The sequence below is a fragment of the Solanum pennellii genome, chromosome 7 (assembly GCF_001406875.1).
Source record: "Solanum pennellii chromosome 7, SPENNV200".
Lineage (NCBI taxonomy): Eukaryota > Viridiplantae > Streptophyta > Magnoliopsida > Solanales > Solanaceae > Solanum > Solanum pennellii.
In genome coordinates this window covers 8,095,130-8,107,282 of record NC_028643.1, presented here as the reverse complement: position 1 = coordinate 8,107,282, position 12,153 = coordinate 8,095,130, and the positions used below count along the sequence as shown (strand labels likewise).

Below are 12,153 nucleotides of genomic sequence, written 5' to 3'. Positions count from 1 at the left end.
CCTTCCGCTATTAGGTTTTCAAAATTTTCTGGAGTATTCTGTCATTTGTTTCCTTTTTATTTGTTTTGTTCCCTAATCCATGTTGACATGGGCTTATTCGAATTGGACTTTGTGTACTATTTTTTTCATTCAGAATAAAAGGTGGCTGTTGACACCCAATTTGACCCCTCCATGATAGGAGTTGACTTTCGAGCTTCTTAAATTCCAACTACTTAAAATAATTGACTTTATAAAATTCCAAATATTTTCACAAGTTATTTTAAATGGTTTATTCACCTTCTACAATTTTCAAATAATATGTATGCTTAGTATATTTCATAACTATTCGAAAATCAACTCATAAAGATTTTCAATTTTTAATAAGTACTTTGTTATATTAGTTTAGTTAAATTATGGTTATATTTTGAATCACTATTTTACAATTAAAATAATTATATTACTAAAATAAAGAAGCTCGTTGATTAATGAATACAAATTCGTTTTATTCAAGGTTTAGCCAAATTTATTTTCTTAACTCAATTTGGTTATTTATTAAATTTAACCCATCTTCCAACTTAATTCAACTTTGGGCCCATTACCCATCAGCCGCCCCAGGCCCAATTACTTCCCTTTTAATTTAATTCCCAGCCCACTTTTCCCAAACCCAAATCTAATTCCCAGCCCAAATCCTCCCAGGCCCAACACTCTTCCAACTCAACCCATTTTCCCAAACCTCTTCCAACCCGACCCAATTCCCCCCTTCTTCCTTCTTCGCAAGAAATTCCTAGAACAGCCCTCTGTTCTTGTCTTTTCCCCCGCATAGTTCGGCGCGACCTTCCCCTCTCTCCTTTCTCTCGTACGAATAGTATACCTAGGTGTCGAAATCTCCTCCCCCTCTCGTCCTTTCCCTCAAATCGGACGGCTATGCTCATCTTGCCGTTGGAGAATAAGACGAATTCGTACCATTCCGTTTCAAACCTTATCCCTTTAGGTTTTGGAATTCAAAAGGGGACATGAAATCGCGAATTTGCCCCAAGCCTTCTTCCGTTATTCCCCCGCTCTCCATTCTTGAGAAATGGCTATATATATGGCCACCTTCACTGTTTCAAGGGTTTTTTTTTTTGGGAGGCTGGAATTCCATTGTGATAAAACACAAAGATAATCGAGAAAATTGAAAAGTCAAGGCAATTTTCGAGAAAATTTTCCTTGTTCTGTTCTTATTCCTTCACTGTCTCTGGAGTGTGTTGAAGTTAGCAGGCCTTCATTGTGGTCGTGGAAGGTCGTTTCCTTCACCGGCAAAGTCTCAGTCGCTGCTCGGAGAAAGGTATTGCTTTCTTTTACTTACGTTTTGCTTCAAGTGTTGAATGCGATGCAATGAATGTTTGTTGGTTCCTCTGTTTCGTCACTGTTTTGGCTTATTCGTTTTGATTTTTATACTCTTCTTAGAAGGATTGTTTGGTTGTCGATTTGCTTCGAATAGTGTAACTAACTCTCTGTTGCTTATGACAGATATGCTTCAACTTTGTTAAGTTCCATTTGGAACTGCTCGTATGCAGTTTCTTTGCTTCGATCATATTGTGTTTAGCTTGAATATGTAAGTTCGAAATGAGTTCTCGTATTGTTTGTCGGATAGTCTTTATTTGCTTGTCTTGAGGATGTTGTGGGGAAGATTAATGGCAGTTTACTTCGTCCATTTGTGAGGTTTCAGTTGCTGTCTCTCCCTCTTAGGTTTTTTATATGTTTCTATGTTCGAAATGTGTCGATTTGAAGCATCGTCATGTAACTCGTTGTGTTTAGTTGTTATCTTTGTTCCGGCTTCGCTTTTCCCTTTCAACCTCATTGTAAAATGTCCATAGGCTGGTATTGCTCTGCTTGCGACTTAAGAAATATTAGATTGTTTTTGTTTTCTTGCTTTTGAATGTTTGTCTATATTAAGCTATCGAAGTCGATTAAGAGCAGTGAGTACACATCATAAATGAGCATGCATTCCCTTTATATATCTCCCTTTTTGCACTCCATATGTGTATCTATGTTGATGTGTGAGCTTGAAACTAGCATTTCTGCATTTAGTGTCGATAAGTCTTGCCAAATGGTAGAGCATTTGACTAACAGGAGTTGGCATATCTACTGTGTGCATTTTCTAGTCAACAGAGGGGTACTTCCATGCCTTTGATAAATTCATTAGTATGTGTCTATGCGCTGCATGCTACTGCCTTTCTCCTTATTTGGTGTGAATTATTTTATTCTTAGTTTCATTCTGAATTGTTTTTAAATCATTTATTTCCCTCCTTCTGATTCGTATATCTAAGTAGTTCTTCTTTTATCTCCGTTTTGCTCAAGACACTTGCTATTAGTTTATCGTTCAAGGTGCTAATTCTCTTTTGTTTGTTTGATTGCATGTGAAATCACTTTCGAGTCCCCATGGACTTTATTCCCATCTCTTGCACTTTTTCCTTGAGCCATAAAGGCTTAAAACATCCTCCTCGAGTCGTAGATTTCTTTCAAAACAGATGTACAGGTCAAAACAGCAGAAATGCAGTGCTGGAAATCAGTTACAGGTTCATCAGAACCTGGAAAAGTGGCTGGAAATTATTTTGCAGGGATTTGAAGAAGATGTATACTGCAGTATACATTTTTTATACACAGTTATATATTGATATACAGATCTAAAATGCACAGGTGGATCCAAATTCGAAATCTGGGTTTGTAGCAGTGAAGATATGCTGATAAAAGGGAACTTTCAACTTTCGAAAGTTGAAAAAACAGGCTGATATACAGCCTGTATATACTGATATACAGAGACGTTATACCTTGAATAGGTGTAAAAAATATGAATTGCAGGTTAACGTACAGGGACGCCAATTTCAGATATAAATACGGAAATAGGCAATGAATACGTGCATAGAATACAATCTGTATACATTGGTATACATCTTTTGGGCGACGATATAGAATTGTTAAAAAGGTTTAAAAATGGTACAGGTACAAACACGCAGAAATAATATAGGAAATACAGGGTGAATAGCGAGAAATGCGTATTCGAACAAGTGCATGGCTCAAAAAGTCCAAAATGAATTGGATATGCACAGTATACATCATTTGTATACTTTAATTGCTTTTTCTTTTTTCAGGAAATTGGGCCAGGGCCCTTTTCAGCAACAATTTTGATAGGCCCGAAAGGCGACAAATATGTTTCTGCAGGATTCTATTGTTAAAAAAAAAAGTGCCCAAGCCCACATTTTGAAATTAGTTTAAGACAGGTGGACCAAAGCCCAAATGAATGAATTCGGGCAATCAAGCCCAAGTTCAAATATTTTACTCTCTATTATTTATTTGTTTGAATTAATTATTATTTTGGTAAAATTTTAATAATCTCCTAAAGGGCAGCCATTTTTTCATTATTTTAAATCTTACTATTTTATTAACTTATTTTGTTTTATTTAATTTTATCACCATTTAGTTTTCCTTAAGTTATTTCCCTCTAAATATTTCCCTTTAGAAGTAAAAAATATTAAAACGTATTATCTCTTTACTTAGTTAAAAATTTTATTTTAAAAATCATTTAGTCAAATCGCCGGTCAACCGCAAGTTAGCGGGCATCCCGAGGGCCTAACACCTTCTCGGGATGTACATTGAACTTCGAACCTTTTTCAATTGATTTTATCTGTTTTGAATCTTTTGAAAATTTTAACTTTTTGTTGATTTTATCAAAAATTAAGTGGCGACTCCGTAATTTGGAAAGTCGATTTTTCTTAAATAATAAGATTAATTGATTTTTTCTAAACCTAGTCATCTTCACACTATTTTTAAACAATAGTAAATAATTAAAACAATAAAACAGAAATGGCGACTCTGCTGGGGATGAATTAAGTTCTAACCATAAGATTTGACTGTTTGACTAATTGTTTTTAATTGTTAAATGATGTTTGTGCCGAATATGTTTAAATTTTCATAAACTATCATTGCATTCATGGCATCTTCCGATATGTATGCATAGTATTTTAAAGGATGGTTTGCGGAGCCGCAACCGGACTTTAAAATACTCAATCCTTTTCCGGAATGATCGACAATTTATTGGTTCGTCATGCGTCCAATGGTTGTCGTGAATTCCAGCCTAAGTTGTCCGCTTGGGTTCCTGGTCTTTCAAAAGCCACTCTTAGTCAACTAGGATAGAGCTAAACCAAATCCTGAAAATAGCGCATTTGAACTAAGATGACCCAATACCCAAGGCGTGTTGGGCCCATTAGAAGACCACCTTGAGTCCAAAACGGCCCACGATCTAAATGGACGTTCATACTTATATGTTAAATTTGAAGGATATGTATGTTGATTTGTAAGTACCATTGTCCTTTTGGGTTGGGGTTTTATTTTATTAGGTAATTTCTTTGTTTAATTTAAGTGAAGATACTCCTCATCAAGAAGTAATTCAAAAGCATCAAGAAGTTCGGGAATGAAGATTCATACGGAAGCTTAGCTTAGTTATCATTGTACCCCTACGTGGGACTAATATTTATTTCTCTTTTCTCTATTGTGTATCCCTATTTATTTTATTTATAAGTTTTCTATAAATATTTTTGGGCAATGGAACGATTTACAAATGATATACACATCCTTCAAACGTTAGGCTTACCTTTGGCTTGAAAGGTCACATGTATGATAGGAGGCGTTATATATTGTTTGTGTTAATTGTTACAAATTTTGTTTCATTTGTGCTTGTTTGACCTATGTGTTTGTATACATATGTTTTTGCTTTAAGCATAATTGGTCCATTATTCTATTCCAATGTTTTAGAACATCAATCCAATTTTAACCTTCCAAAATACTATAACTCCATTACCAAAATACGTTCAAAATTACTCCAGAACTTTTAAAAATTATTAGGTCATCATTCAAACTCACGTTGACCTCGTTATTTCTTGAAAATTATTTTCCACACCTACTAGCGGCGTTACTAAACATTCCTTCAGTTTCAAGCAAATATCAAGACGCTTTCCTTTCTCCGAAAGAGATTTCCAATTGAACCAAAACCCTTTTCTTTCGTTAAATTTCAGTTCACAATAAACAATTTTTTCCATTTGATCATTTTCTAGAAACTCATCTTCATCGAATTTTTGACTAGTTTGTTTAAAACAAAACACATGTTATTCGTTTTATGTGTTACTTTGGTTAATTATTATGATTAGTGGACTAAATTTCTTATTTTTGAGTTGTTTCAGAAGGAGAGACTGACTTGTGTTGGCAATTAAACTTGCTCACTTCACCAAAGTATCCGCTGGCAGAACATTCATATTTTACACGGTCTAAGGTCAAGGGAATTTCTACAGACTCATCGTTTCTTACTTGGACTACTAAGCGAACTCGATCAAAAATGGATCACACTATCAACACAGTTGCTTCGTCCGAAATGATCCCAACTTTATCTGTCGTGGCCAATCCTAGTGCCTCGGTAGCAACAGAATCACCTATGGAAGTCATTGCTCGTCTAGAGCGACAAATTAGCACACTAAATCTCCTGGTAGCTCAATACCAAGCTGTTTCTCTGAATCAACCACCTGATGCTCGCCAAAAGGAACCCATGCCACCTGTGTATCCGACTTCGAGTGAGTTTCATCAAGGAGATCACTTTGCCACCTTTCAGCAAACTCAAAGCGCCTCACTAACTAATTCAACTCAGGATACTCCTCTTGTATACACATTTGCTCCCCCAAAAGCTCCAACGGTAACACATCACACTCCGCCAGTGTACACTTATGTCACTGCTCCACCCGTTACCAAGGCTCCAGAGTTTCATCGCCCAGATGTTAATCACTATATTGAAATTGAGGGGGACGGAAAATCAATTGATGCTGAAATGATGAATAAGAAGATGAAAAGCTTGGAAGATGCTATGAGAGGTCTTCGTGGTTCGATAGTAGCCAGAGTGTTAGATACGAAGAATTGTGCACATTTCCTGAGGTTGAGTTGCCACCCGGTTACAAGATTCCAAAGTTTGAGAAGTTTAGTGGATCAGGAAATCCATTCTTTCACTTGAAAATTTACTGCGAAAATTTGATTGGCGTTGGAAACAACGAAGGGATAAGAATCAAGCTGTTCAATCAAAGCCTAACTGGAAAAGCATTGGAGTGGTACTCTAAGCAAGATGTGACCAAATGGCGTACTTGGGATGATCTGGCGAATGTTGTTGTGGATCACTACAAGTTTCATGTTGAAATTGCTCCCGATAGAATTTCTATTACCAAGGTGAAACCCAAGTCGACTGAATGCTTTCGAGAATATGCCATTCGCTGGAGAGAAGAAGCTTCTAGGGTACACCCACCTATGGAGGAATCAGAAATGATCACTTACTTCATTCAAGCTCAAGAATCGGAATACTATGAGCGAATGGTGACTATGGGTGGAAAGACATTTGCTGAAGTTATTAAGGCTGGAGAAATGATCGAAGACGGTCTCAAAACTGGCAGAATAAGGAGTTACGCCTCATCTCAATTTGCTAATAGAACCTATCAAACTGGTTCTTTTGGAAAGAAAAAGGAGAAAGAAGTTATGATGATACCGACCCGATGAGCTGCATCATATAACCGTCAACCACCTCCAGGCTATCCTAATTCACAATACTATGTTTGCAACAATCAAGCAACATTTCGTTCTCCACGACCAATGCAAAATCCCCGAAACAATGCACCTCGTCCTAATTTTCAGAAAAAACCTGCTAGAGTCTTCACTCAATTGAGCGAGACACGGAGTCAACTTTTTGAGAGACCGAAAGAGGCGGGAATACTTCATCCAGTGGAAGCTAAGACTGTGAATACTTCAGCCGAGTGGTATGACCCAAGTAAGCGTTGTGCTTATCATTCAGGGGTTGTTGGTCATGATACCGAAAAGTGTATCACTCTCAAACACAAAATTCAATATCTAATTGACATGAGGTGGTAAAACTCTTTCAAGCTCCATCGAATGTAAATACCAATCCGTTACCCAAGCATAAGGGGTAGTGGTTGACATGACCAGTTGCAAAGAAGAAGCAAGTTTCCTGAAGGTCGCACTTTTGGCATCTTTTAGTCTTGCATTTAGAGTTTGTTATTTTATTTCTCTGTAATCGCACTTTTATCGCTTTATTACTTTGTAATCATTTTTTTGGTTTAGATTTCCCTTTTAAGCATCTTTCACTTGTAATGAACTACGTCATACCTGAATTCTCAAGAATGAGATACGTAGGCGGCCTATGTTGGCCTCGGTCATTTTCTTAGTCAAATTTTTTCTAGTCCTGTTAGTCCTCGAGAGTTGGAACTACGTTTGACCTGATTCCTGCTCAACGGGATACGTAGGCGCCGCACCGGCTCGGTCATGTTCCCCGTAAGTTTTTCATTTCTCTTTGTAATGAAAACTGGGGCAGATTTTGAGAGGATCTCAAAATTCATCAGAAAGAGAAATTTATTTAGTCCAGAATCAAGGATCACTTCAGAGTTGCAACTGGGGCAAAATTTTTGAGATTCACTCAAAAATTCAACTGAAAACTACAGAAGGTTCGAAATTTATGTTATGTTTTAAACCGGGGCAGAATTTTTGAGGAGGTCCTCAAAAATTCCATCAAGTGGCATTTCAAGACCAAACAAGTTTGTAATTCAGAAGGCAAAAGAGCATCAGGATGGCAAGACAAAGCCAACATGAATCAGTCTCTCAAAACTAAAAAATTTTCTTTGGATGCAGGAATTATAAAGTTACAACACATCATTAGACCCACAGTGGCCTCATCATGACTCAGATGATTTCTACTCTTGTTCATCTTTTAAAATTTTCATTTCAATTCACTGTGACTTACACATTTTATATTTTACCAGATGGGATAGCTTGGCGCAAGGGTGATGATCATAAAACATTATTCAAACCAATCTAAGCTGAAAAAAAACATCATTTGAGAACTCATCTTTTACTTTGATAATTTTTGCTACTAATTACATCTGAGCTTTGCAGGTGTCGTCAAAGTTCGAGTCAAAATTTCAAGAGATCCTTTCAATTTTTAAAAGATCTGCCCAGACATTCACCAGACAAAGGACACACACTAGTCCTTACCCAAGAATTTTATTATGAAGGATTCCTGACACCAGGGAACCAATCCAAACTGATTTTATCCTCTATTTTATTTGAAGAGTTTTCTTTCTTCATTTTTCAAATCTCTCGTCCTTTTTAATGGCAAATTTTTTCATTCTTTAAAAAATTCCTTTAAGTTTCAGGTTCGAACTACGTCAGACCTGATTTCTTGTTCCAGCAAGATACGTAGGCAATCCTATAAGGATTCGGTCTTCCTAATGTTTCAAATTACAGGCCCCAGAGGAAACTGGGCATGTTTTTGAATTAGTCATTCTTGTGTCTTACAATTTATTTCAATTAAGTACCCTTGGACTGGAAACAGGGGCAACTTTTGAAATAGTTCAAAACTATCCAAATCTTCTGTTCAACTATAAATTTCAAAAATAACCTTTATCTAACCAATCTCCTCTTTGCAAAAGATTCCAGATTTAAAGTAGGGACACATCTCGCCTGAGATCCTTAGTAGGTCTTGAGCGTCTTCTTTCAAAGTTAAAAGCTCTTGATTTGTTCTTCCAGAATCTCGCATTCTCTATGATTACTAGATCGTCATGACTCGTTCAAAAGTCCTGACATTTATTAATTTTCCTGTTCTTGTCTAACAAAGTTTTCATGAGCGCAGCAACGACAGAGTTGTAATCACAACTAAAGAAATTACCAACTTCACAAACTACAAAAAGTTGCTCAGATTACTCTGTTACAACCTGATTCTCTGATTTCTGAGCGTCGCTTCCTTCAACGTGACACATTAATTATTATTGGAGCGTCACTTCCTTCAACGTGACACGTTAAATTACTGGAGAGTCACTTTCTTCAACGTGACACGTTAATTTACTATTGGAGAGTCACTTCCTTCAACGTGACTTTTAAAATTACTATTGGAGCGTCACTCCCTTCAACGTGATATGTTAAATTATTATTGGAGAGTCACTTCCTTCAACGTGACACGTTAAATTATTATTGGAGAGTCATTGAGATCACTTGTGGTCCTAGGTTCCGTGTTCTCGTCTCGGGAGTAGCTCGGGGCGTGACACTTATCATTTTAACATATCCTCTATCAACATGTTCTCTAACTTTTGCCTTTGTTTTGACTCACCATGTACACTTGATCTACATATAATTAATTTGTTTTATTGGTTAAATTATTCAACATGAAGCACTTCTATTTAAATGACATATTGAGAGCATTCAGACTTGTTATTTTGAAATTGTTCTAGACCAAGAAAAAGTCAGGGTATTCAAAAAAGTGTAAAGGCAAGTTTTCTAGAACATTTAGACTTGTTTCGAGGTAGGTGATGGATGATGTTTTCCCGTTAGTGTTATACGTTCTTGTTAAGCACTTGGTTAGTATAACATGCATGATGTATGATAAAGGGGAAAAGAAAGAACATGATGTGAAATGAAATGATTCTTTCAATCACATCCAATGAATGTGTTACTTTTATTTACTCATTGTCCTGGTGATTGTATTTTGTGCTAGTTTGTTTGAATGGGTACAATGCCGGTATGTTAATATTTTGAACTGATACCACTTGTACAATGGTACCATGTACCACGCTAGTAAACTAACAACGGGAATGGGTAACAAGCTCGGACAATAAGAATAAAATTTTGTACCAGGCTCGTACACTAAGAATTCTTATGTATGTGTTCCATAAAGAACTTGAGTGGCTTTTTGTCTTGTGATGGTTCTTATTAATTTGTATAACAATTCAAGTTGAGGACTGGAACGTGATATGTTATGTACTTGCAATATTATAGTGTATAACTAACTTTCCTAAGGTGTACTTTCCTATTCATACGACATAAATGGACCTTTTCGATGATCAATCCAGCATATTGTGATTTTGTATTGATACTACACTTGCTCTTTCTTTATTTACTATATGACATATATAGGGTTCTTTTTCGCTATAAAGAGTGGGATACCTCAGCTATCTGAATCCAAAGCTGAGCCACTTTCTCCGGGATTATATGGATTCTACATTGTTTCCATAGTACATTTGTTTGGATTCAAACATTCTATACTTATGCTTTTCTTGCTTTGGGGTTGTATCCTTTTCTTCTAGATAGTTAGAGTTTTGATACTGTGACTTTCAGATTCTAGGGGTTTACTTCTATATTTGTTGATGGATATGATCTTCTTATTTACAAACATGTTTTAATTAAACACTACTTCTGAAATCTTTGGAACTACTTACTTTAATCTCATTAAGCAACTTAATAAATTAATTATATGCATATTATTGTGCATGGTCATTCGAGAATGAAGCAAAGGTGTAAGAACTTTTTGTTAGAAATTTGCAAAAAGGTTTAGTGAATTTCTTTGATATAACGGACGACATGGTGGTAAGCCATCTTAGATTAGTGAGAAATATATGGACTACACTAAATGAGTATTGTGCATCTTTAATCCAAAAATTTGGAGAGGCCTAATACTCATACCAAAGAAAATAGCTTCACCTTTTAACATATCCTCTATGAACATGTTCTCTAGCCTTTGCCTCATGCTCGACTCACCATGTACACTTAATTACATACAATTAATTTGTTGTATTGGTTAAATTATTCAACATGAAATATTTATATTTGAATAATATATACATCACAAATGATTTGTTATTTATTGATTATGTTATTTTTGAAATTGTTCTAGACCAAGAAAAAGTCAGGGTATTCCAAAAATTATAAATTCAAGTTTTCTAGAGCATTCAGACTTATTTCGAGGTAGGTGATGTATAATTTCCTGTTTGATACTGTGACTTTCAGTTTCTAGAGGGTTACTTCTATATTTGTTGATGACTATGATTTTCTTATTTTCAAACATGTTTTAATTAAAGACTACTTCATGAATTTATGGAACTACTTATTTTAATCTCATTAAACAACTTAATAAAAAAATTTTATATGCAGATTAGTGTGCATGGTCACTCGAGCATGAACCAAAGGTATAAGAACTTTTTCATAGAAATGTTGTAAAAGGTTGAGTGAATTTCTTTAATATAATCGACAACATGGTAGTAGGCCATCTTAGATTGAGTATTGTGCCTCTTTAATCCAATACTCTGGAGAAGCCTAATACTCATACTGAAGAATATAACTTTACCTTTTAGCATATCCTCTATGAACATGTTCTTTAACTTTTGCCTCGTGCTCGACTCACCATGTACACTTAATCTACGTATAGTTAATTTTTTGTATTGGTTAAATTATTCAACATGAAGTATTGCTATTTGAATGATATATACATCACAATTGATTCGTTGTGTATTGAATATGTTATTTTGAAATGGTTCTAGACAAATAAAAATTCAAGGTATTCCAAAAAGTGTAGTGTCAAGTTTTCTAGATCATTCAGACTTTTTAGAGGTAGGTTATGGATGATGTTTTCCCGTTTGTGTTATATTTTATTGTTAAGCGTCTTGTTAGGATAACTAACATGCATGATATATAATAAAGGGGAAAGAAGAGAACATTATGTGAAATGAAATGATTCTTCTAATCACATCCCATGAATGTGTTACTTTTATTTACAAGGGAGATTGTTGCTCATTGTCCTGGTGATTGTATTTTGGGCTTGTTTGTTTGAATGGGTAAAATGCCGGTACGTTAATCTTATGAACTGATATCACAGGTACAATGGTAGCATATACTATGCTACTAAACTAACAATGGGATCGAATAGCACGCTAGGACACTAACAATGAAATTTTGTAACATGCAGGTAGACTAACAATTTGTATGTATGTATTCAATAAGAGAACTCGAGTGGCTTGTTGTGTTTTAATGGTTCTTATTATTTTTAATAAAATTTCAAGGTTAGGACTGGAACATGGTATGTATTGTACTTTCATAATGAATGTGTATTATTAACGTTCCGAAGGTGTACTTTCCTATTTATACGACATAAATGGACCTAGTCGATGATCACTCCTGTATATTGTGATTTTGTATTGATACTACACTTGTTCTTTCTTTATTGACTATATGACATATTTAGGGTGCTTTTTTTTTCTATTCTAGAGTGGGATACCTCCGTTATCTGAATCCAAGCGTGAGCCACTTCCTCTAGGATGCTATAGATTCTGC

At 35.5% G+C, this 12,153-nt stretch overlaps 1 protein-coding gene across 1 annotated transcript; it reads left to right on the top strand.

Moving 5' to 3' along the window:
* The first annotated feature begins 5,347 nt into the window (after positions 1 to 5,347).
* On the top strand, positions 5,348 to 6,543 carry LOC107024815. Its single transcript, XM_015225767.1, has 2 exons — positions 5,348 to 5,890; positions 5,935 to 6,543. The coding sequence occupies exons 1-2, from the start codon at positions 5,348 to 5,350 to the stop codon at positions 6,541 to 6,543; spliced, it is 1,152 nt and encodes a 383-aa protein (XP_015081253.1).
* Positions 6,544 to 12,153: the final 5,610 nt, after the last annotated feature.

Bases quoted from the DNA above. Each gene is read 5' to 3' on its own strand.
- LOC107024815 (XM_015225767.1), top strand. From the start codon at position 5,348: ATGGATCACACTATCAACACAGTTGCTTCGTCCGAAATGATCCCAACT. The intron at 5,891-5,934 runs GTAGCCAGAGTG...ACATTTCCTGAG, and splicing joins GAGGTCTTCGTGGTTCGATA to GTTGAGTTGCCACCCGGTTA.